We start from the raw sequence: 25,652 nt of genomic DNA, 5'->3' as shown, positions 1-25,652 counted from the left end.
AATAAAAGAAATAAATTAATTAAGAAAAACTATGCTTGAGTCTTCGTTGATCTTCGTTCCTCGCGTATTGTGGTGTCAAATTTCGTAAAAAAATCTCCAATTGTGTGCTTGACTTGGTCTTATATAGGGTGAAGAACTTGGGGAAGAAGGCAGTTTCCTTGTGCAATTAAAATCCCTTTACTGCGCAACTTCGGAGTCTCGGACGGGGGTCTCACAATTTGTACTAAAACTCGGACGGGGTCTGAGCTTTAAATCTTCAGAATTTTGATTTTTTCGCTTTTGGCCCATATTTTCTCCAAAATTGCAGTTTTGACCCCATACTTTTCCAATTCTTCAATTTGTACCTAAAATACAATAAATCAACTTTTTAAGCACCAATTATCGTTAAAACACATCAAAAGCTCAAATAAAAAGATACGATAAAGTGTAAAAATATACACTTAACAATAAGCCTGAAACCGTTATGCTCCAATTGATTAGGAACTATCAAATATTTAACTTTAATGTGTCTTTTGGTAGTTAGGGGCTTGACTTTTCAAAACCGTACGGTTCAAATCAAAGAGATATATCCACGTGTATGTATACTTAGTGGATGATTACTTGATTAGATTTACGGTTAAAACTCACCCGATAAAGTTCATTAGTAAGTGTCTTTTTTAATCTTTGGGTTAATGTTGTTTATAAATATTCATGAGGACAATGATAAGTCATTTTCTTCAACATGAATGAAGAAGTAGCAGAAGCTGCAGATGGTGGCCGGATCCTCTCTCTCACTCACTAATAAGTAATAATAAACAATAAATTGCATGACAGAAGGGAAGGTGGAGATGCAATTGCACCCATCGGCGAGGCTCAAACTCACCCTTAATTACAAATTCCTCCATTGTATTATACAATATAGTTTTATTTAGTCCATTCAGATTATTAAAATAATAGAAAATGATAAAACAGTCACAAATATTGAAATTGTCTTCAAGTTGGTTTGTTTCCTACACCTACTTTTCCATCCCTGAAATTTGCACTAATTTCACATTTGGTTCTTTTATTCATAAAAAAACACATTGAGTCCTTCGTATTAAAAAATCTACACTTTTAAATCTTTCCGTCAATTTTCCGATAGTACTAACGGAATCAAACATGTGCTTATCGATCACCACCTTAATTGACGGACTAATTACAGTAAATTATCTAACATATTAATTAAAATATTTTCCGATAGTACTAAAATATTTTTTTTAGTGGGGTAACTAATTAATTAATTAGTAGCTTCTAGTGCTATTAGTGTCAGGACAAATTTGTCATCTGTACTGTGTGCCAGTGAAATTAGACTTGCGGGGTTCACGCGTGCAGATTTTTTTATTTTTTTTTTGGTTTAGGCAAAAAAAATTGCGAAAAAACTTGCAGAAGTAAATTAGTTACGCATTAAATAACAATTCAAGAAGAAGAAATTGTGGGATCAAATTATCTATACAGAATTGATCGAAGGCGTACACATGTTCTTCATAAAAATGTATGTATATATACATGCACACAAGTACGAACAGCAACACGGCGATGTGGAATCACATACATCATACGATTTGAAGGGTTTAATGAAGTTGATCTACCTTCTAGTACTGCTTCTTTACTACCCATGACAACTTGTAGCAATTCACAAGCTTTTCGGCAACAAAAACAGCAACTAGCATGCACAAACATATATATATATATATATATATATATGAGTTTACATCTCTCGTGTGATTTGCTGTATATTTAGTTACTGTTCATGACCCGGCATTAGTAGGGACATGGGCCGGGTCTAAGCCCGAAGGCAAAATACATCGAACCACTCTCTATATATATATTAAAATTTTATTTGGGCCGTACTTGAAATTTATGATATAAAAGGCCCAATTTGATAAATGGTCAATAACTTATTTACACGAAATTCAACACTGCATGTATAAGTCTTTTTTTTTTTCTAAGAAAAATACATAAACTATTTTAAAAAGTCATTAATTAAAATATTGCTATGAATTAATTCAATTATTTATAAATCTGCATCTGTGCGCTACACATAAATAATTTAACATGTTTATAAAAGAAATCCTCTGAGTCTGATCAAAATAAAATAATATACATTATTTTTTAAATAGACTAAGACTGGTAAAAAATCTACAATTCATCCTACAGTAAAAAAAAATAGAGAATGTTAAAAAAACGAAAAACTAATAAATTCTTTTAACTTTTAATGTTAGAAGTTAGAACATTTCATATATATGTTTATGGAAATAAATTGAGATTTTATATATATTGATGACGTAAAAAATAAATCACCTAATGTGTTGAAGCTGGGAGAGCAAAGTAGGTCACGTGCTCACGAGCTAGATAGTCCTGAGAACTTTAATTTACTCTAGGATCCTGCGAACAGAAAACACGTAATCTAAGCCGGGGGTTGATCCGGCGGAAACCCCTCCGACGCTCAAGTCAGACGTGAAGATAGTTGGTAATTGTGGAGAGAATTCGAATAGAAGAATTGAGGGAATAATAATAACGTACCTTCATTCAATGAATTTAAGTTCTATTTATACTTTATTGATTGGGTCGAGACAATTTATCGGGCCCAACCTTATTTGGGTTCGATTGGGCCTCTGTAGAAATAACTATTAAGTTGGGCCTGTGGTCCAGTAAATGTGGGCTATTGGGCTGGGCCAATAGGCATATCATATATATATATATATATATATATATATATATATATATATATATATATATATATATATATATATATATATATATATATATATATATATATATATCACTTGTAATGAATGTAATGAATGATGTGTATATGTTTTTTCTTGACATACCCATCTCAAAAACCTTATCCAAATAAATACAATAAGGGCGAATGACAAAAAACTCCATTACATGGGACTTAAATGCACATAGTTCACAAAAAAACGGCCTCTCAATTAAACTCATCTTCATGTCTTTAGTCTAAAATACTCTTCATAATATAATTCTTATCAATTCCATCAATTATGCTCTAACTTCCTTAATATTAGACATTGACCCCGGATTTAAACAAATATATCATATTAACCCCCAATATTTTTTTTTCAGAAAATAATTTTTTTTCTGAATTTTTTTTTTCCGGCCATATTCCGGCGTTGACTGTTTTTTTTTTGCTGAAATTTTTTTCCGGCCGGTCAACCACCGTTGACCGCCGGTCTCCGGCGTTGACCTTTTTTTTTTTGATTTTTTTTTCTTAGAAAAAAATATTTTATTTAATATTACTGTCCTGACTACTAAATTACTGTCTCAGACAGTAATATTACTGTTTGGGACAGTAATATTATGAATATTATTTTCCCGAACAGTAATATTATTAATATTATTGTCTAAGACAGTTAAATTATTGTTGGAGTAATTTAGCAGCCAATGAAGTAATATTAATTAAAATAATTTTTTTTAAGAAAAAAAAGAAAGTCAATTAACAGTTAAATTACTGTCTCCGATAGTTAAATAACTGTTGGAGACAGTAATTTAGCAACGAATAAAGTAATATTAATTAAAAAAAATTAAGAATAAAAAAGTCAATTGATAGTTAAATTACTGTCTCCGACAGTTACATAACTGTTGCAGACAGTAATTAACCAACGAATACAGTAATATTAATTAAAATATTTTTAAAAAAAAGTCAATTAACAGTTAAATTACTGTCTCCGACAGTTAAATAACTGCTGGAGACAGTAATTTAGCAGTAAAGACAGTAATATTAATTAAAATATTTTTGTAGAAAAAAAAAGTCAATTAACAGTTAAATTACTGTCTCCGACAGTTAAACAACTGCTGGAGACAGTAATTTAGCAGCCAAGACAGTAATATTAATTAAAATACTTTTTTTAAGAAAAAAAAAAAAAGTGTCAATGCCGGATACTCGGCGGTCAACAGCAGTTGACCGTCCGGAAAAAAATTTCAGGAAAATAAAGTTTTCCAAAAAAAAAGAGTCAACGCCGGTCTCCGGTGGTGACGGGTCAAAATTGGGGTCAAAATTGAAATTAGGGTTAAAATTTGTTAATGGATGAAATTGGACTTAATTTGGGTGTAAATCATAAAATTGGAGTTGAATTGGGTTTCAATGAATTTGGGGTAATTTTTGTATATATAAAAAGATTTTCCTTATTTGAAAATAAGTTTGAATGAGCTGAATTTATTTAAAATATAAAAAAGTTAGATGTCCATCTTTTAATTAAGTGCTCTTGTATAGGCCTTTTTGTGATTAACCCTAAAATAAAACCTGGACCCAGAACAAGAAAAGTCAAAATTCGTAACTAATTGAAAGTAAATTGGGGAAACTACAGATAAATCCCTAATCCAAAACTCAACACACAGATCAGTCCCTAGGTAGTTTCCTCAAGCAATTCAGTCCCTATTCACGCGTCTGACATGCAGTTCAGTCCCTAATGTGAATTTTATATATTTTATTATATTCTCTCTCTTCTTTTTCACTCTCACCCTTTTCTCTCTCTTCCTTTTCTCTCTCTTCATCTTCTCTTTCTTTCTTCTCTTTCTTCTCTGTTTCTACTGCTTTCTTTCTTCTCTATTTCTTCTCTCTTTCTCTCCTCTGGTTTCCTCTTTTTCCGACGAAAAAATCACTGTAAAACCCACCCACCCCACAATGGTTTCGAATCCCGGAAGGTTATTTTACTGTTGCCCACACCATGGCTACTCCCATTGGTGTGAACCATTTGAAGTTGGGCAAACTTTTTCCAACTCAAATCGTGAAGAAAATAAAGCTACAAGTGCGTCGATGAACCAAGTCCATCAAGAAAGTGAAGTGAAGAATTGCAATTCTGAAGGTGGAGTAGTTCATAGTTTGATAGTGTTGAATCTAGTAATATTTTCAGTCTACATGCTATGTAAAACCTATGTACTGTTGTTTAATTAGTGAACATAAGAGTACAATGTATAAGCTGGTAAAGTTCGGGTTATTCGTGAATATAGTACGCTTTGTCCACCAAATAAGTACAATGTATAAGCTGGTAAAGTTCGGGTTATTCGTGAATATAGTACGCTTTGTTCACCAAATAAGTACAATGTATAAGCTGGTAAAGTTTGGGTTATTCGTGAATATAGTACGCTTTGTTCATCAACTAAGTACAATGAATACACATGTGAAGTACAAGTGATTCGTGACTATAGTACGATTTGTTCACTGATAAAGTATATGTTTGCCATTTATATAGTATTGTTACAGTTAGGGGTGAAAGTCGGATGGATCGGATAGGAATAAGCCTTTTCGGAAAATTTCCAAAAAAATTCGGAAGTACAAAATCAATTCCAATTCCAATTCCAAAATATTCGGAATCTAAAAATTCATTCCAATTCCAAAAGGCTCGAAAATTTCGGAATTTCGGAAAAAAATCGGAAATCACATAAGCTTTAAAATTTCAAAAAATAGCCGAGATTTTCTAAAATGTTCATAATATTTCAAAAATAAGAACATTCACGTTGATAAAAGTAAAACTAATAACTATTAAATTCAGTTAAAAAAAATAAAAAAAAATAAACACAACATGATATCCAATAAAACTTCTAACAAAAGTTCATTATGTCAAAATCCTAAAACAAAACTCACAGTTGTATTTTTCGGAAAAAGAAGTATTATATAATATATATTATTTATAGGTGTATTTTTCAGAAAAAAATCGGATTATTTCGGAATTAATTCCGGAATTAAATCGGATCGGAAATCGGAAATTCCAAATTTATTTTATATAATTCCAATTCCAATCCAAAAAAATCGGAAAAATTCGGAAATCGGAATTTCGGAAGTCGGAATGAAAAAAGTTGTTCCAAAATCGGAACTTTTCGGATTGGAACCGGCGGAAATTGGAAATTCCGTTCCAACTTGCACCCCTAGTTACAGTCTATATATTATTGTCGGGCCAATGCATCCATATGATCGCATTTTAAGACACAACTCTTCATTTTAAGACTATTAAGAATGAATGGAGACAATGTGGGAGTTGATCAATATCGATTATGGTAACAATTGAAGAAAATATTAGTTTTACACTTGAGCATTGTAGACTTGTATGAATATATTGTATAGTATATGAGTATCATGTATGAAATTCAACATATTTATGGGATCTTGTATTCCAAACGCAACAATAATTCTCACCTACCTTAAAATAACCATCTAAAACATAATTTATGCATCTCCAGTACTTATTGATCATTAAAGCGTCAATGAAATTGGTACAATACAATTCATCAAAAAATATGGTACGCTTTGTTCATCAAGTAAGTACAATGAATACACTTGTGAAGTACAAGTGATTCGTGACTATAGTACTCTTTGTTCACTGATAAAGTATATGTTTGACATTCATATAGTATTGTTACAGTCTATATATTATTGTCGGGCCAATGCATCCATATGATCGCATTTTAAGACACAACTCTTCAGTTTAAGACTATTAAGAATGAATAGAAACAATGTGGGAGTTGATCAATATCGATTATGGTAACAATTGAAGAAAATATTAGTTTTACACTTGAGCATTGTAGACTTGTATGAATATATTGTATAGTATATGAGTATCATGTATGAAATTCAACATTTTTATGGGATCTTGTATTCCAAACGCAACAATAATTCTCACCTACCTTAAAATAACCATCTAAAACATAATTTATGCATCTCCCGTACTTATTGATCATTAAATCGTCAATGAAATTGGTACGATACAATTTATCAAAAAATATGGTACGCTTTGTTCATCAAGTAAGTACAATGAATACACTTGTGAAGTACAAGTGATTCGTGACTATAGTACGATTTGTTCACTGATAAAGTATATGTTTGCCATTCATATAGTATTGTTACAGTCTATATATTATTGTCGGCCAATGCATCTATATGATCGCATTTTAAGACACAACTCTTCATTTTAAGACTATTAAGAATGAATGGAGACAATGTGGGAGTTGATCAATATCGATTATGGTAACAATTGAAGAAAATATTAGTTTTACACTTGAGCATTGTAGACTTGTATGAATATATTGTATAGTATATGAGTATCATGTATGAAATTCAACATATTTATGGGATCTTGTATTCCAAACGCAACAATAATTCTCACCTACCTTAAAATAACCATCTAAAACATAATTTATGTATCTCCCGTACTTATTGATCATTAAAGCGTCAATGCAATTGGTACAATTCAATTCATCAAAAAATATGGTACGCTTTGTTCATCAAGTAAGTACAATGAATACACATGTGAAGTACAAGTGATTCGTGACTATAGTACGCTTTGTTCACTGATAAAGTATATGTTTGCCATTCATATAGTATTGTTACACTCTATTTATTATTGTCGGGCCAATGCATCCATATGACCGCATTTTAAGACACAACTCTTCAGTTTAAGACTATTAAGAATAAATAGGAACAATGTGGGAGTTGATCAACATCGATTATGGTATGTTTTTCGTGAATACACATGTGAAGTACGCTTTGTTCATCAAGTAAGTACAAGTCTAGTGTTGACAAGGTATCATCGAATAGACTAGAAAGTATTTGTTGCTCATTTTAATGGTACGCTTATATTCTTTATACAAACTAATTAATTGCAAATAAAGCCGCAATCAAGGTTCCCATCCTGCTGCCTGCATCCATGAACCTATTGAGCTTCCGATTGTATCTCCAACCCAGACATTCTTTCAATCACCTTGCTGTAAAACGAGGCCTACGAAAATAAAATACATACATTGACTGCAATCTTCTTTTACATCAATTCCTGCAATTACATACACATAAAACTACAATTATAACAAATACAACGTACTATAAAGTTCCACATGTCAATACCATCCAAAGTTACTAGTATTACCATTCAAAGGCACTAGTAATACTATTATGGCATATGACTTATACTACAGGACCATCAAACATTATACTTCTAGTACCATATGTCAATACCATCCAAAGTCACTAGTAATATCATTCAAATGCACTAGTAATATTATTATGGCATATGACTTATACTACAGGAGCATCAAACATTATACTTCCAGTACCATATGTCAATACCATCCAAAGTCACTAGTAATACCATTCAAATGCACTAGTAATACTATTGTGGCATATGACACATACTACAGAACCATCAAAGATTATACTTCCAGTACCCTGTGTTAATACCGTCCGAAGTCAAGAACAATACCATTATTACATATGACATATCCCTTGTTGGGACTAAATGCTTTCGGGACAGTACTTCGAGTACCCTGTGTCAATACCATCTAAATGCACTATTAATACCATTACTGTCCATGACACATACTATAGAACCAGTACGAAAAATACAATAAGCCTATTTCCCATATCCTATATGAAACCCTTGTTAAGACTCAAAATACTTTGGGGACATGCTAATGTCACCGAAGAATAATACCCATGAGGAAACTGTTACAAAATCATGAAATTCGACAACAAATAAATGATCTTTGCAAACCCAAACAACAGAAAAACAGATATTGGAACCGATTTAATGATTAGGGAAAACACCGAATAAAGTCGAGGCATAATACCCATGAGAAGATATGTTCAAAATCATGCAATTCTACAACAAATAAACCTTTTTGCAAGCTTAAGCAACACCCAAATGGGTCTGTTTCCAAGAAAATGAAAGAAAAAAAAAAATCAAACCTTGTTGTTTACCCTGCTTCACCATTGTCGAGAAATGGGTTTGTTTATTTTTATTTTTCCTTTCGTTGTATAATTTTTCTGCGTTTTGTTGATTCTTCGTGCTTCGTTGTTTCTTCCTTCTTTGTTGTTTCTTTGTTCTTCGTTTCTTCTCCGTTTCTTCTTTGTCTGTAAATGGGTATAAACTGAACGGTGGTTTTTTTCCTGCACCTTTTTAGCTTCTTTCTTGTTGTTTGATTTTTGAAATGTAACGGGCAAAGAGCGTGTAACACAAACGGCGCGTTGGAGGTTGGAAATAAGTTATGTAAAATTAGTATAAAGTAAAGGGTATTTTAGTATTTGCACATTTTATTAGGGACTGAACTGCATGTTAGACAGTAATATTAATTAAAATATTTTTGTAGAAAAAAAAAGTCAATTAACAGTTAAATTACTGTCTCCGACAGTTAAACAACTGCTGGAGACAGTAATTTAGCAGCCAAGACAGTAATATTAATTAAAATACTTTTTTTAAGAAAAAAAAAAAAAAGTGTCAATGCCGGATACTCGGCGGTCAACAGCAGTTGACCGTCCGGAAAAAAATTTCAGGAAAATAAAGTTTTCCAAAAAAAAAGAGTCAACGCCGGTCTCCGGTGGTGACGGGTCAAAATTGGGGTCAAAATTGAAATTAGGGTTAAAATTTGTTAATGGATGAAATTGGACTTAATTTGGGTGTAAATCATAAAATTGGAGTTGAATTGGGTTTCAATGAATTTGGGGTAATTTTTGTATATATAAAAAGATTTTCCTTATTTGAAAATAAGTTTGAATGAGCTGAATTTATTTAAAATATAAAAAAGTTAGATGTCCATCTTTTAATTAAGTGCTCTTGTATAGGCCTTTTTGTGATTAACCCTAAAATAAAACCTGGACCCAGAACAAGAAAAGTCAAAATTCGTAACTAATTGAAAGTAAATTTAGGCTATTTAGGGGAAAAACGTAAAATCAAGACCAGAGAATGTTTGTGGATTTTGAAAACTTAAAATTAATTATATATACAAATTAAAAGACGAAGAGATCTCAAAAATTGCCCACCACACATACATTGCATTAACTTAGTTCCTTTTGTTTCAAAAAACACCCCCCACCCCCAACTTGATGTAATTTCATTCAAGTTTTCTTACAAAGGTGTTCCAATAGCACTCCACTATGATGCATTTAGTATCTATATCTATGTATTATATTCAATTTTAGTATCTATATCTATGTATTATATTGAATTACTTTTGTCATAAATATTAGTAGAAGTAAACACTCCACTATGATGCATGTTTTTTTTTTTAATACAAATGAAGTTTGCTAAACATAAATTTAATCATCGGAGGGGTTTGCTGATATTTACAACTTATGAAGGTTTTTTTAATAATTAATTAGATATGATCCCCTATTCACTTCTTGTGCATACTCGTATGAGGTATGGATGACGTTCAGACGGTCATGCACTCGAACGTAAAGAAGGAGTTTGACATTTACTAGGGCTTTAGTCGAAAAAATAATTATAAGTTTTTTTTTTGGATGATGATATATATGGCAACGAACCCAACGATTTTTCAAGATAGATACACATCAATTGAAGCAGCGTGGTAGAAGATATTAAAATTAGAACCTGGTCTTCGATAAAGGCTTCCTTCTCTTACGGGATTCCTAATTTGTTCCCCAACCCAATGGATCGGAGTGTCTTTCACAACAATTATTTGATATATATGCATGCCCAAATGGTAAGGAGTTTTTAATTTGTGCGCTTGTGAGACGAATGTGTGCTTGTAATGTAAGTTGACATTTTGCACATCTTGCGCCATTTAATAAAATTTTCCGATAAATAAAATAAAACTAAAAAAAATAGATATGATCTTAAACAACGGGGTTGCTAATTAATGCAATAAACACTCCTAACAGAAATATTAATGTACTAATGGATATGGTCACGTGACCATCACATGCTCAATAATATATGAGTGTGTGTTTAAATTAATTAGGGTGATCGTACGTACTTTGTCTGGGTAATTTATATGAACCTGATCACTCGTCAAATTTAATTTAATTTAATGCATGTGCTACTTTGTACTTGGGTGTTCATAATATTTAATTTATACACCCAGAGGGGCTTGACTTTTCAAAGTGCAACATTGGACTTTTTCTAATTAATCACGTGATTAATTAATTAGTCACACGAATTTTTAATTTAGTTCTTTTTAATAGGGTAAACTACAATCATCTCCTCATGTACGGTCAATTTACGAAAAAATCCCTCTTGTTTGGATAATTACATTTACCCCCTTAACTATGATTTGTTAATACATCCCCACCCTTATGGTGTTAAATTCAACATAATCATCTAGATCTCATACAATGTGTCTAGTTTGTACTCGTTTTGAATACAAATACCGTTTTTGATGCACCACAGTCTAATAGATACAAGCAAAAAAACACATATAATGATCATCTTGCATCAAAATGTGGAGTTCGAATGGGAGAAAACGGGTACAAAAGTGACAATATTCCATATAATCTCGAAGATTCCACTAAATTTGAAACCGCAAGAGTGGACGTGTAAGAAGATTTATAGTTGAGGGGGTGGTTATAATTACCCAAACAGAAGGGGGGTTTTTGTAAAGTAACCATATCTCAGGGATGGTTGTAATTTACCCTTAATAATCGTGTTATGCATGCAATTTGGGCCTAAATAAAATTTTAATCAATTTTGAGTTGTCCGGACTCGGATTTATTTTGTATTCGGGCTTTATGTTTTGACCAGACCCAGAACCCGACTAGTGTGGAGGGTATTTTTATGAATCAAAGCCCTAACTAACTTTGTGCGCTACATAAACACTCGCTTAGGGTACGCGGAAATTAAATAGTTAATTAGGTGAAAAAGAGGTTCTGGGCAGTGTGATTATGATAAGGGTAAATTACAACCATTCTGAGGTATGGTTATAGTACAAAAATCCCCCTCTTGTTTGGGTAATTACAATTAGTACCTCACCTATAAATATTCTTACACGTCCACCATTGTGGTTTCAAATTTAGTGGAATCTTCGAGATTATATGGAATATATTATCACTTTCGTACCCGTTTTCTCCCATTCAAACTCCACATTTTGAAGCAAGATGATCATAATATGTGTTTTTTGGCTTGTATATATCAAATTGTGGTGAATCAGAAACTGTATTTTTACACAAAACGAGTACAAACTAGAGCACGTTCCACGAAATCTAGATGATTATGTTGAATTTGATACCATAAGGGTGGAGATGTAAGAAAAAATCATAGTTGATGGGGTAGATATAATTATCCAAATAAGAGGGATTTTTTCGAAAATTGACCATACCTCAGGGGTCTTTGTAATTTACCCTTATGATAATTAAACTTTGGGTAAATTCTGTTTCCCCCCTTGTACTTTGGCTCGATATCATTTTACCCCATTTTACTCTCAATTGCATCGGTATGTGTCAATTCAATGAAGAGAGCTTGCAACCCGCAAAGTGGGCCTTTTCCCGCTCCATGTCATGGTGCAGATTTTGCGCCCTTATCTCAGACACTGGGCCGAATGTAGTCACATATTCCACCTTCTCAGATTGGGCTTTACGGCACTTGAGCCCGTATCACAACGAATGGTAGATAAATCAAATGGAGAAGTATTTATTTCTTACGTAGCAAAGTAGTTCGTGATAATTTATTGCTTCATTCAATATATGGCTTGGAGTTGGGGCTTGAGAGAGTATTCGATGAATTATTCGTCTATTTTCTTTAGTATGAATTTGATGTAGAAAGTTATATAAAGCAAAATAATTCAAAATTATGTATATGCATGTAAAGAGAAATTTATTTCATGGAAACAAAAAAATACTTGAGAAGCTTTTACAAACTCAGTAAGAGCATATGCATTTCGTTATTAATTCGTCTAATAACTCGTCGGAATTTGTTTATGCATGTAACTGGGAACCCCATTACGCCATATATATATATATATATATATATATATATATATATATATATATATATATATATATATATATATATATATATATATATATATATATATATATATATATATATATATATATATATATATCAGGAATCGCAATACAGCGTACTAAATTTTCTCCCTCGACATTCTGTTAAAACGAGATCTAATTAAACGATTTTTTTTAATTAGTTTTCAAAATGAAGAAGTTTGTTGTTTGAGGTGGGGAGGCGGATGAGCTGCTGGTGCGGCGGCAGAGGTATGGAGGAGAAGATGGTAGGTGTGCGTGATAATTTATTACCATTTGTTTTGACTTTTTTTTATATTTAGTATATTTCTGTTTACATTTTGTTTACTTAAAATACAAATATTATTAAAATAATAATAAGGGTAGTTCAGTCATTTCATGCAAGTCAACGACCAATTTCGAAAAAAGGGAGAGTGTACTAATTTTTTTAGCATAAGGATTTTTTCAGCACACTACAACAAAAATGCCTTTTCGAGATGTATACATATGTCTCAATATATACCATTTTGAGGCACTTTTACTTCTAGGGGCATTTAAAACATATGTCGCATAGTTGTGTGTTGCGTTAGCTCCTGAGGCATTATTTTATACGTCCCAATAGAATTTTCCTTTCAAGACTTTTATATGTGTCTCGATAAAGTAGTTTTGAGGCACACATATAAGCCTTATAAGAATGCTAATATTTATGTACAATTTTTTTATGGGACACTTACTTTAGTATGAGGATATTTATATATGTCCGTAAAAAAGAATAATAGGATATTTATAAGTGTCTTTATATATATTTATACGGGCATCACTAATTGCCTCATAAAACTTTTCTGGGGACATTTGTTTCAAAATTGAATTGGCTTTTTAAGACACTTACAGATGTCCTAACAAACATTTAAGGACACTAAAAATTATAATATGTACAAGTGTCCTAACTAAACGGTAGAAAATTAACGCAAAGCAATATTTTATAAAACAAAATAAAATTAATTGCTAAACATCATTCATAAGTTTCATCTGCATTTCATCAAACGAATAGTGCCCTAATATATCATCCTACTATTTAATTGAATTTTTAATTGAATTTTAAATGCCCCAATAAATTCTATTTTTGGGGCACAATGTAATTAGTGTCCTAATTTGTCATTATATTACGAATAATAAAATAATTTACATTTTAAGTGCCTCAAACAATTATAGTTTTGGGACATAATTTAATTATTGTCCCAATATTTTACTTTTTGGGATACATGGTAAAAATTGTCCCAAACAAAATGTCGTAATATATATCTTTTGTTGTAGTGGCAATTCAAAATTACACAGTGCGTTATGTGCAATTAACTCATATATATATACATATATATATATTATATATACGTGAACGAAAAATGAAGCTCACGTTAATTAATGACAATATTTATATATGCCCACGACGTACGCTCTATGCTCCGTTAAGTGAAGTATTTGAAGCTGTAAACTTGATAGATAAAAGTCACTGAAGCCATTTACTTTAAAACGACGTTAAAGTCGTCGAGTAGGGTAAATTAATAGTAATAATTGAGTTGTCAGTTATATGAATATTATCTGATACGGTTTCTTCTAGTTGAGTTCGATAGAAAAACTCGAATTGCAGAGAAAAAAAACATGTTGGTGAGAATATTCAAAGCTAGCAGAACATATAGTACTTGCTGTATCTGCAGTTAGAATGTTACAAGTCTGCAATAATAATAATAATAATAATAAAAAGAAGAAGAAGAAGAAGAAGAAAGGGTGAGGTAATAATTTGGAGCATAGATGATAGAACACACAAATTGCCAGATGATGATTTGTAAAAAAAACCTGCAGTTTTGGGTAACAATAATATTTATTTTTTTAACAGTTATATGCAAGTACAGGTAGCAATATTTATTTCTGTATATATTCATCTATACATATTGTACAATTGCACTATTAAAAGAAATTAATATATGCAGTTGATAACAGTGTTGCGTCTTTTACTCTCAGTACTAGCAGCCTTCACTTCTCATAAGTGTGGCCATCCTAAACCTCGATAGGTTTATATACTCGGTAAATTAATAATCTCGCTTATGTAATAACATTATATTTCTCTGTCCCGACTCGGTGAGAATGTGCTAAATTATTAACTCGTATATAATTTAATATTTCGCTACATTAGTATAATTTTCCTAGTCTCGACTGATTGCAAAATTCCTTACAAATTAATCATTAAAATATTACTCCCTCCAATCCTAAATATGAGTGGTTTTTTCACCTCGTCAGAAGTCTTAAAATTTTCAATACATATGTTTTGATTTTAGATAAATTGATATTGATGGACCAAAAATACCCGTGTTTACTAATTAATACAGACAGAGTGTTGGATAGTTAATAAGGGTATAATTAAAAAAAATATATATAATTAATGCAACATTAAAATTGCAAAGTGAACAAAAGAATTTGTCAAGAAAGACAAATATTGTGGAACGGAGGGAATAATTTGATTTTTTATCCGCTCATAACTTACATTTGATAAAAAAAAAATGGCGGAATTTAATTGATTTAGTTATCTTCCAATTACTGAGGTGGGAAAATGATTGTTTCATCATCATGTACTTACACTAATAAATATTCGTACATGGCTCTGAATTATGGCAGTTATTCCCAACTGCCAAACGCAAAACATTTACTGCTTAACCAAATTCGAATCTTTCTCAAAATTTTTAGGTTTGGAAGCGCAGGTTCTAAGAAAAGGTGATTTCTCAAAGGATAATATGTGCCCAATCCCTCTATGTTTTTCTATTTCTTGCGTAAAACACCCTTAGTGGTTTATTTTACTTTATACGAAATCCTCTTTTCCGTTAAAAAGGGATTTTCTTAGTTTTTGTAAATATGTCTATTAATTTAAAATATAAAAAACTAGGAAAAATAAAAATTCATACATTAATAAATTATATCATACAAAAATCGTTTAAAAAAAATATTGATGACACCTATTAAATTTTTATTTACCATATTGTTACTGAATAAATGTGTTCAACTTAATTTCAAAAAATAATATGAAATTTAAACAAATAAATTAAATTGTGCATAAAATTCCCTTGTATTGTAGAAAATTTGCACAAAATCCCCCTTTGTTATGAAAAAAATTGCATAAAATCCCCTCTATAGTTAACGGCGTTAACTTTTAACACAAAAGGGGATTTCGTGCAAAGTATAAATAAAACACAAGGGGGTTTTACGCAAGAAGAAAAAAACATAGGAGAATTTAGCGCAAATTTTCCTTGACACAAGGGGGTTTTATGTTGTTTACCTGATTCCCATATGAGGTCAAGTGACACTATAGTTTATTTACTTCCATCCCAATATATATATATATGTTTTTTTTATTAAGATTTTTAATATTTGTGCAGAGATGAAAAATGACAGTTTATAATAAGGAACAAATAGAGTAAATGCCGAAGCCAATGGTGATTATAATAGGTAATTTTACCTCCATTTTTTTAACGGTCTAGATCTAATTCATTGATATTAATGGTAATTAGAGGAGGTATCTCATGTGAGGTAGAACATCAGATATCTCTCTCTAGAAAAATCGTTTGAAAGTTAGTTAACAGTTAGGGTTGGCAATGATTGGACGAGAGCTTACGTAAGTACTTATAAAGATCAATCCAATCAGTTGTTTCATTTCTTGAGTTCTTGTTAAATTAAGTCATTCTTTAAACATCTTTAATTTGCATGTTGCATTCAGATTCCACGATCGATTGCTTTTAAAACAGTTAATTATCATATATATAATTGGTGACAATTATTTTAATATTTTTTTCGGGTAATTAATTTTCGATTGATATATAAACCATGATACTCGATATTTGATATTTTTTTTACACCAACGCTCCTACTAAAATAGGACAAATACTGCAAATTTATTTTAAACTAGCATTTTTTCTCCATGCGATGCACGGGATATTATTTAAAAACTGAAAAAAAAAATAATATCAATTTAATACATAGTAAACAAATATAGTACATAGTAAAATTTAATAATGTAATATTATTCATATTATATATATATTTAGTTTTTTTAAATATTGCATATTAAGATTTATAATCAAAATATATAGATTAAGATTTAACAAATCGATTTAAAAAACATGATAAAAATATTGCATATTTAATATATAGATTACAGAAACACCATTTGAATTTTGTAGGTTTGGCCGGCGTTTCTTTCTTTTATATATAATAAAAATATGCAAAATACTAGAAAATAGGAAGCATGCATGCATCTATCCACATCAGCTCATATGATATACCCCACTTAGCTACTTAATTTTCTCATCTAACCGGATTTGAATTCTGAAACCTAATCATCTTTATTTTGTCCCCTTGGCTTTCACTATTTACTCAACATTTTATACACATGTTAAAAATAAAACAGCTGGTTGTAAAAAAAACAAAAAACATCACCTGCATTTTATATATGTGCGTGTCTGTGTGTTTTAGAGACCTACTACGTACATTCTATGCACACAGTGACACACCATTAATATAAATAGCTAGTCTGTCTATATATATATATAGAGAGATATATTTGGCAGCTTAATAGGTTACATATTACTTGCAGGTAAATAATAAGAGTACGTACTGAAAAATGGGAAGGTCCCCATGCTGTGACAAGGTGGGAATGAAGAAAGGGGTATGGACACCTGAAGAAGATAATAAACTCTTTACTTATATGCAGCAGCATGGCCATGCAAAATGGCGAGACCTCCCTCTCAAAGCCGGTACGTATGTTCGTATGTAATTATATATGCATATGCTTTTTTTTTTTCCGAGAGTGAGGTTTTCACAGTGCACCTCTATATATATATATATATATATATATATATATATATATATATATATATATATATATATATATATATATATATATATATATATATATATATATATATATTGCATGGTTAACGAAACGTATATATAGGGCTTCGAAGATGTGGGAAAAGCTGCAGATTAAGATGGAATAACTATTTGAGGCCAGATATAAAGAGGGGAGAGTTCAGTTTGAAAGAAGAGCAGACCATCATTCAGCTGCATGCCCTTCTTGGAAACAGGTGATAATTAATTAATATTTATTAACGGCTAACTTAGTTATTTAATTTGATGCTACATAATTATATACTCGTGATTTTTAATCGTTGATCTGCACGTAATTATCACACGCACGCACCCTTGTGTGTATATATGTATGATGGCTATTTAACACCATCAATGGTTAAAAATCCTGTGTAATTATGGGTTGATTTGGAATGTTCTTGTCAGCGTTGAAATTTGTTTTTTTTTTTCATAAATTAAAGAAAATGTGGTTAATTAACTGGAATATTTCTAATATATATATATATATATATATATATATATATATATATATATATATATATATATATATATATATATATATATATATATATATTTATATGTATATAAGTCACGTGATTAATTTTGGAAGACATGCAACAGTTGTAAATTGTAATTAACGAAATGTTGGCACAAAAATAGACATGGACTAAATCACACGTCAGTGCTAAGTATGAAACTATGTTGGGTAAATTACACTTATATATATATACCTCATCCGAGACTAGATATAAATCTATCATATAAATGTGAAGGAGGTAGGTAGAGTGCAATGTGTAAACAAAGATATTATTTTTGTAGTATTTTACAAAAGAAAGAAAGAGCAAAATTATTATTTCTTTTAGAAAATATTATAGAAATATTAAAACTACTATACAATTATGAGTTAACTAAACATTGGAGGTTTCTATAATATTTTAAAATACAAGAGGCGTACATGTAATTTGACATAATTTCATGGGCGGACAATTTACTCATCAATATTAGCTATAGAAGTTCCAAAAAAATGTCAGATTAGACGAGCTCTCATCAAATACCACTATATGAGATGCTCAGTGCTACATAAAACCAGTTAAGTCAACACTTATTTTGAACGGATCGAGATTTTTATAATTCTCCGAACCCGAGAGATCGATCTTGCTGCAGCCTGCATGCAGTACGTTAATCTAACGAAAGTTAGGTGTGATTTATCCTCTTATCTAACATAAATGCTCTATATATATGTACAACATATATAGCAGAGAGCTTGCTCGATCGTATTCCTACTGCATGTGTACATGCACGAACAAAATAAATGTGGTTCCATGTGTGAAGTATTAAATGCCACTGTACAAACAAATATTCAGTACGTCAATTAATTAAGTATTACCCAGTTGATTTTTTATTTTTATTTTCTCTTTAAAGCAGGATATATATAGTTAATATGTTATGTTAATATTATCAATTAATTGATTGATTAATGTTATCTTAACTATGAAATGATTATTGGATTTTTACATTTTGTTTCGTGTAATAAATTAGATGGTCGAGGATAGCGCGACACTTGCCGAAGAGGACCGACAACGAGATCAAGAATTATTGGAACACAAATTTAAAAAAGAGATTGTCTAAAATGGGGATTGACCCAACCACTCATAAACCCATCAACTGTGTCCTAATTGGCCAGCCAAGGGACCTTAGCCACATGGCCCAATGGGAGACCACTCGGATCGAAGCCGAAGCCAGGATCGTCAGCGAGTCCAAGCTCGCTATCTCAGACGTATCCGCCACTGCCACCGCCGCTGCACCACCACCACCACCTTTTGTGGACATACTAAAAGTATGGCAAGGGATGACGTGGACAAGTCCCGGAAGAGGCCAAATCATAACGAATAACGATTTTTTCGCCTCAGACAACATGCTAATGACCATCTCGAACGAAGCCACCGCCTCCGCTCCTTCTCCTCGTCCACCACCACCGGGATGGGCGCAACCTTGTTTGGACATGATAGATCCCAAAAAAGACGACAATGTGGTCGTGACTACAACCACCCCTAACGTCGGATTAAGGGCCCACGAAAGCGCATTCCCGAACAACGGTGGAAACGACTATGCGGTTGGGAAAACAAGTGGCAATTATGATCAAGATGTAAAGATAAATGGCATATTAATCGAGAATCCATCAATATTGCAGCTAGAAGATCATATCACCACAGACCCTATAATTAGTAATTCTACTAATTATAATATTGATGGTTACTTAACAAGTTCTTCGAACTTGTTAGCCACCGATCTTCAAGCTAGTATTAATGCTTCCACCACCGGGCCCAACGATGATTTTTTCTTCGAAGATAACAAGGGTAACTACAGCTGGAGTAATATTCTAAACATTGTTAATTCGCCAGCGGATTGGCCGGTTATCTAGACAATAAAATTAAGTGCATTGCAATTTTCATACATTGGATAATGCTGGCGTTATTCCTTATAACAAAGTTTGATTAGGTTCGTATTGAGTTTAATAAATTGTAACACTAGTTATCTTAATTATCAGGTTCAGTATTGATTAATTTCGTCTTCCATCAGCTAAACATTCATTTTTAGCAACGAATTAGTTGTCCGTCTCTAATGTCTGTAACAAAATCTCCTAATAGTGCGTCGTCCTTATTGATTTTAATTTGCGAGATATCCCGAGGACCGTTTGGATAGAGACAATATTTTGTATTGGAAGAGGTTTTAGCTAGGGAATGGTTTAGATAGAGGGCCTAATTAGGAAATTTAGCAAACAAAATACATTCTTAAAGACAATATATATCCAGCAAAATTATGGTAAAACCACTTAAAAGCTGGCCGAGTCATTGTTCGAGCTTATTACATCTACTATCCCTCTCAAACTCACAATTAGCATAAAAAAATTAGCAAATACTCCCCCTGCCATAAAAAAATTAGCAAATACTCCCCCTGTGCTTATAAGTCAAAGCTGAAAACCCCCTCGAAGCTGATGGTGTGTCGGGGAATACGATGCTACACCCGGTGATTTTTACCGGGTGGCTCTTTTCTTGACATGTGTCCTTTTTTATTTATTTTATACTTATATTTTTAAAACCCATTGGGCCATAACTGAACCCATAGTGGGAATCTTATTAATTAGGGTGCCTGGTTATATTCGTGTAGCATAGAATTTCTCATGGTGTGTCTCACTCGTTTCTTCTGCGTTTTTTCCTCTTTTTACCCAAAAATGACAAAAATACCCTTGGGGTTTATTGATATAAGAAAAGCCCAGTCGAAGCTGATGGTGCCCTCTGTTCCGGAATCCGTAACCAGAACGGTGTTTGCACCGTGACTCCTCGGAATGCCGAGAAATCGGTGGGATGGGCAAGACGGAGCCATGGAACGGCCCCGACGCGGCCGAAACGGCACCGGAACTGTGCCGGAACAGGAAAAAAGAATTTGAAAAACAAAAACAAATTTAACTAAAAAAAATACGGAAAAAAAAAACATAAAAGAAAAAATAAATAAATAATATGATGGTGGTGGCCCCGTTAGATAATGAAGATTTCCCTGAATCACAGATCTTTGGCCTCACTCTTCAGTTATATCCTACACAATTCCAGCTCGGTATTCTACTTGGTATTAATATTGCTTATATTTTCATAATATTCTTTGTAATATTTATTTTTTAAATTGTAATAATATTTTGCATATTGTTACTAAAAATATATTTGAAATATATTGTATTTTTTTAACAATTTAATTAAAATGTGTTCGTTCCGGCCGCGACGCAGCCGCGACATTGCAATGGAACTGAAACGGCAGTGTCCGCGACAATACACTGTTCCGTTCCAGCGAACCATGAACAGCAATCCCCCTCTCCAACCCCACATTCATCTTTGTTGATGAACCAAACTATCGGAGCAAACTAGGAATCAGATTCAAGCAACAAACACCTATCAAAATCCGCTACAAAACCAGCAATCGAGTCAATTTGGATCATGATCAATTTGGTTCTAACCGTTTGAACCGGTTTTTGAAAAAAGAAAAAGAAAATTGATTTCCTAGCGCGCTCGCTCGCTCGCTCGCTCTCTCTCTCTCTCTCTCTCTCTCTCTCTCTCTCTCTCTCTCTCTCTCTCTCTCTCTCTCTCTCTCTCTCTCTCTCTCTCTCTCTCTCTCTCTCTCTCTCTCTCTCTCTCTCTCTCTATATATATATATATATATATATATATATATATATATATATATATATTGGTTATCAAATTCAGGGGGAGTTCAAGCAATGACTCAGGGGGGAGTGTTAAGTGTATACTTTTACACTTAATTGTACCTTTTAATTGGAGCTTTTGATGTGTTTTAACGATAATTGGTGCTTAAAATGGTTGTTATTTGTATTTTAGGTACAAATTGAAGAATTGGCAACTTAAGGGGTAAAAACTGCAAATTCAGAGAAAAAGTGGGCCAAAAGTGAAAAAATCAAAACTCTGAAGAATTAAAGACCGGACGGCCGTCCGGATTTCAGAACTAATTCTCGCACGGCCGTCCGGGTCAACGAAGTGGCGCATGGAAGGAATTTTAATTACACAAGGAACCGCCCTTTTATATTTTGCACCCTATTTAAAGGCCAAATAGCACACAATTAGGAATCGATTTTTACACACGCAATCGAGGAGCAAGAGAACGGAGCAACGAAGACGAAGACTTGACGAATCTTCATCATAGTTCTTCCTTTACTTTTATTTCTGGATTTTTATGAACTTTCATATTTTAGTTATGCTTTTCGTTAAGAACATGAGTAGCTAAAAGTTTTTATTCTAGGATTTTGTTGGAACCCTATGTGGTGATTCGAACCTATTTTTCCAATATTATGCAAGTTTAATTTCTTCGATTATTTCTCCTATTTGATCTTATTTAGCGCATGAAAGTAGCTAATTTATGTTGCTATATGTTATTGTTAGAATTGATTGACAGATCGTTTTAATAATTAGAACAAGGATAGGAGAGCCTTCGAGTAGTTTTCACCGGATGAGTGTGTTAATTGCATGTATTATCGTAGACATACAGATAATACCTTAAGTAGCCGTTTACGAGACTTGTTATTTTAATGTTTTATTCATACTAGGTTTGCATAGACATATAGTGAATCGTTTATGAATAATAGACTTATAATACACGCGACAGCGGGTTATGAGTAATTTCGTGTCTTGGGTTAATAATCGGGAATCGTAACTTGCATGATAGAGGTGTAACTGGGTGATGAATTACCGCATAGGGGGAAGATAAAATCCTAGATTCGTTTTATATTGATATTTTCTCGTGATTAATTGTTTTCTTAATTAGTTTAATTATTTAATTGATTTAATTTGACATACTTGCGTAGGCTGGATAAAAATCATAATTGTTAGAATTTGGTACTTAGGATTATGTAATTTGCGTATTCCCTGTGGGATCGACATCCGACTCTCACGAGTCCACTTTTACTACTTGTTTGCGATACGTAAACTTGCGTGTTAGGTATTTAGCACCCAACAGTGAGTTAAGCTAAAATTTAGTTTTGATCAGAAAGTTAAAAAGGGGGAGTTTGAAACACGTGGATTTCCACAATGTGTTTTTAACTCTCTTATTTTCTAACTAAATTTTAGTTATGGAATAAGTAGTGCTTAGTGGGTTAAGCATAATGCTTAGTGGACTAAGTATAATGCTTAGTGGGTTAAATTGAGGATATTATCTTAACTACTAAACTAACCCACTAACTCATGTTCTTGAGTGTTCTTGTGGTCGGTTTTTCTTGCAGATCATGGGCTGAGGAGTGGAAGCTTGGAATGTCTATAAATACCGGCTTCAAGACTCAAGGAAATTTAAGGATTCTAAGAAACAAAAACCGAGAGCTGAAAAGAATACATGAGTGTATTAGTGTGTTTTTAGAATTTGTTGTACGTACTCCACATGAGTACATTCTTTGTAGTCTAGATTTTTAGTATATAGTTTGTATGTTTCTAGATTTGGTTGTAAGAATGATCAAGATAGTGATTCATTCATATGGAAGAAGTTCTTGTACTTCTTCTCTTTGTATTCTTGTAATACTATTTTAATATAAGTTTTACGTCCTTTAAAGGGCAAGTTCACAAGTTTTATTTGTGAACATTTTTAAATATGAGTATTGTTTTTATATTTTCGCTGCATGTTTATACAAGTATCATAACACTTAATATACACTTCTGTATTAAACGAATTCGGGACCATAAATTGTTTTATCAAGATTGAGCTTTAAGGCACTTGAGGCCGTATCACGTTAATTAATGACAATATTTATGCCCACGTACGCTCTATGCTCCGTTAAGTGAAGTCTTTGAAGCTGCAATGCGTTGAGCCGTTGAGCATCTGTAAACTTGATAGATACAAGTCACTGAAGCCATTAATTTACTGTGAATAAATTTATTTAAAACGACATTAAATCTGATACAGTTTCTAGTTGTGTTTGATAGTAAAACTCGAGTTGCAGAAAAAACATGTTGATGAGAATATTCACAGCTAGCAGAAGTACTAGTGCTTTTTCAGGCAGTTAAAATATCACAAGTGCTCTATACATGTTGCAGAAAAAACATGTTGCCAGATGATTATTGGTATACCCTCAGTTTTGGTAAAAAAAATATTCATCTATACATGTCCGATTGCACTGTTGAAAACAATTAATATAACACAGTAGTACTGTTGGGTGTTTTACTCTCAGTACTTGTAGAGTAGTAGCGTTCACTGCTCATAAATGTGACTACCCTAATTTCTAGGCTGTATTTTTTTTTTAAAACATACACACAATATTTTTACAGAGTTCAATTAAAATAACATATGTTTTAAATAATATATATATATATATATATATATATATATATATATATATATATATATATATATATATATATATATATATATATATATATATATATATATATAATATCGATAAATTAATATGATGCATCTTGATTTAGGTTAAAAGTCCAACCCCAAATCAAAATTGACAATTTTGCTTTCACTAAAATATTTATTTTCAATATTAAGACCACAATACTAAGGTGTTGTTTGTAAAAGCTTATTTAAAAGTATAAGTTAGTGATTGTGAGTGAATTTTATATTAAGTGATTAGGGTGAATTACGGCCACCCCCTTGAGGTAAGGTTAAATTACGAAAAACCACCTCATGTTTGGGTAATTACAATCATCCCCTCAACTATGAATTTTCTTACATGTTCATCCTTATGGTGTCAAATTCAACAGAATTTTTTCGGTTCCGTGAAACTTTCTCTAGTGTATGCTCGTTTCGTGCAAAAATGCAGTTTTTGATGCATCACAATCTAATATTTACAAGTCAAGAAACACATTTTATGACCACCATGAATATGTGGAGCTCGAATGGGGTCAAACGAGTACAAACAGGAGAATATTCCATATAATCTAGAAGATTTCACTAAATTTGACGCCGCAAAGATGGACGTGTAAGAAGATTCGTAGTTGAGTGGGGTGGTTGTAATTACCCAAATATGATTTGGGTGGTGGGGGGGGGGGTGTTTCGTAATTTAACTATCCCTCAGGGGGTGGCCGTAATTTACCCTAAGTAATTATTTCTAAAAGTTTGGGGTGTTTGCAAAAAAAAAAAAAAAGCTCATAAACGATTTTTAAAATCTTTTGCAAACACCACTAAATCACATTTAATTTTTGGTATGTTAGAAATTAATTAATTAATATCGAACCAAAGTACATGGGGAAAATCGATGTAATTGAAAGTAAAAGAGGATAAAATAATATCGAGGCAAAGTAAAGGGAAGAAATTGAAATTGACACTAGCGCCCGTACTAAAATACGATAAATACTGCAAATTTATTTTAAACATGCAAAGTAAGAAGCATCTATCCACATCAGCTCATATGCCCCACCAAGCTACTAAGGCTATGTTTGGTAAGCTTTTGGGCTTCTATTTCCATTTTATTTTGGAGAAAGATGTTTTGGGAGAAGAATTTGAAAATTAAATAAAGTTTGTTTGT

At 32.1% G+C, this 25,652-nt stretch overlaps 1 protein-coding gene across 1 annotated transcript; it reads left to right on the top strand.

Moving 5' to 3' along the window:
* The first annotated feature begins 17,338 nt into the window (after positions 1-17,338).
* LOC148766624 (uncharacterized) lies at positions 17,339-20,078 on the top strand. Its single transcript, XM_088827145.1, has 3 exons — positions 17,339-17,520; positions 17,721-17,850; positions 19,172-20,078. Exons 1-3 carry the CDS (start codon positions 17,388-17,390, stop codon positions 20,052-20,054), a joined length of 1,146 nt encoding a protein of 381 aa, XP_088683271.1. The 5' UTR covers positions 17,339-17,387; the 3' UTR covers positions 20,055-20,078.
* Positions 20,079-25,652: the final 5,574 nt, after the last annotated feature.

This window comes from Erythranthe guttata, chromosome 12 (genome assembly GCF_056151865.1).
Source record: "Erythranthe guttata isolate IM_541 chromosome 12, IM_541, whole genome shotgun sequence".
Classification (NCBI taxonomy): Eukaryota; Viridiplantae; Streptophyta; class Magnoliopsida; order Lamiales; family Phrymaceae; genus Erythranthe; species Erythranthe guttata.
This window is presented reverse-complemented; position numbering and strand designations above follow the sequence as displayed.